At 42.0% G+C, this 1,670-nt stretch overlaps 1 protein-coding gene across 1 annotated transcript; it reads left to right on the forward strand.

The window, feature by feature from the left end:
* The first annotated feature begins 240 nt into the window (after positions 1–240).
* LOC110876101 (uncharacterized mitochondrial protein AtMg00810-like) lies at positions 241–801 on the forward strand. Its single transcript, XM_022124279.1, has one exon. It carries the CDS (start codon positions 241–243, stop codon positions 799–801), a length of 561 nt encoding a protein of 186 aa, XP_021979971.1.
* Positions 802–1,670: the final 869 nt, after the last annotated feature.

Genomic DNA, 1,670 nt, shown 5'->3' on the forward strand with positions numbered 1-1,670 from the left:
CCGGCAACTATTCGGACAGTTCTAACTTTGGCATTATCAAAATCTTGGCCCATTCACCAGTTAGATGTCACGAATGCTTTTCTACATGGACATCTTACCGAGACGGTATATATGTATCAACCTATGGGTTTTCGGCACAGAGATTATCCTGACCCTGTGTGTCGCCTCAAAAAGTCACTTTATGGTCTTAAACAGGCTCCGGGGGCATGGTAACAACGATTCACAGATTTTGTTACTTCTATGGGATTTTTACAAAGTCGATGCGATAATTCTCTTTTTACATATCATCACGGGGGTGACATAGCATACCTATTGATCTATGTCGATGATATTATTCTCACCACTTCATCAGATTCTCTTCGATTGAAACTCATGGGCAGCCTCGCGGCTGAATTTGCAATGAAAGATCTTGGACCTCTCAGCTATTTCTTGGGTATTACGGTTACTCGTACTGGTTCCCAAATGTTTCTCTTGCAACAATCTTATGCTCTTGACATTGTCAATCGAGCGGGCATGGCTACATGCAACCCTGTCGCAACTCCTGTGGACACGAAACCAAAGCTTAGCACAACATCTAGTGTTCCTTTTGATAACCCCACATTATACCGAAGCCTTGCTGGTGCGCTTCAGTATCTCACGTTTACTAGGCCTGACATCTGTTATGCGGTTCAACAAATTTGCATTCAAATGCATAACCCCAGCTCCGCTCATTTGAACGCTTTGAAGCGTATTATTCGTTACATTCGCGGCACAGCCACTTATGGTCTCACTCTCTCACCATGTTCTGACATCTCTCTTTGAGCCTATACAGATGCAGATTGGGCTGGATGTCCGGATACCCGTCGTTCCACTTCAGGATACTGTGTTTATATGGGTCAGAATCTTTTATCTTTGTCCTCCAAGCGCCAGTCGACTATTTCTCGCTCCAGTGCTGAGGCAGAATATCGTGCGGTTGGTAATGTCGTGGCTAAAGTTTGTTGGATCCGTAACCTTCTTCTCGAGTTGCGTCAGCCCGTCTCGAAAGCCACTTTAGTGTATTGTGACAATATCAGCGCCATCTATCTGTCCAGCAATCCTGTTCAACATCGACGCACAAAACACATTGAGATAGACATTCATTTCGTCTGTGAACATGTTTAACGTGGTATGATCAAAATTATTCATACCCCCACTCGTCTTCAGATTGCTGACATCTTTACCAAGGGCCTACCAAGGGTGTTATTTGATGATTTTCGCTCCAGTCTCAACATTCGCCCACCTCTTGCTTCCACTGCGGGGGTGTAATAGAATAGAATAGCTTTGTAAATAGAGATAGGATCTTTGTAAATATCTATTCCCTAAATTATGGGATTGTATCTTGTATATATGTTTGATCCTATCAATGAAAGGAATTCAATTGTATCTTTATTTACAAAGATATTGTCACACCCCTAATTTCCACGTGTCACCGGTGGGGGAGTATCGTGACGTAGTTGATATCATCATAGTCAAACAACACAAATTATAATGCACAGCGGAAGCAATAAAATAGATTTATTTCAACCAAACAAAAATATAATATCCAGGTATCACATAGTAGCTGAAATAAATCCACAGGCGGATCAATATAAAAAGGAAAATTGTTCAACATATGAAAGGCATCCCAAGCTTGCGAGACTCTAACGATGCTA

The sequence above is a fragment of the Helianthus annuus genome, chromosome 9 (genome assembly GCF_002127325.2).
Source record: "Helianthus annuus cultivar XRQ/B chromosome 9, HanXRQr2.0-SUNRISE, whole genome shotgun sequence".
NCBI lineage: Eukaryota > Viridiplantae > Streptophyta > Magnoliopsida > Asterales > Asteraceae > Helianthus > Helianthus annuus.

Bases quoted from the DNA above. Each gene is read 5' to 3' on its own strand.
- LOC110876101 (XM_022124279.1), top strand. From the start codon at position 241: ATGGGATTTTTACAAAGTCGATGCGATAATTCTCTTTTTACATATCAT.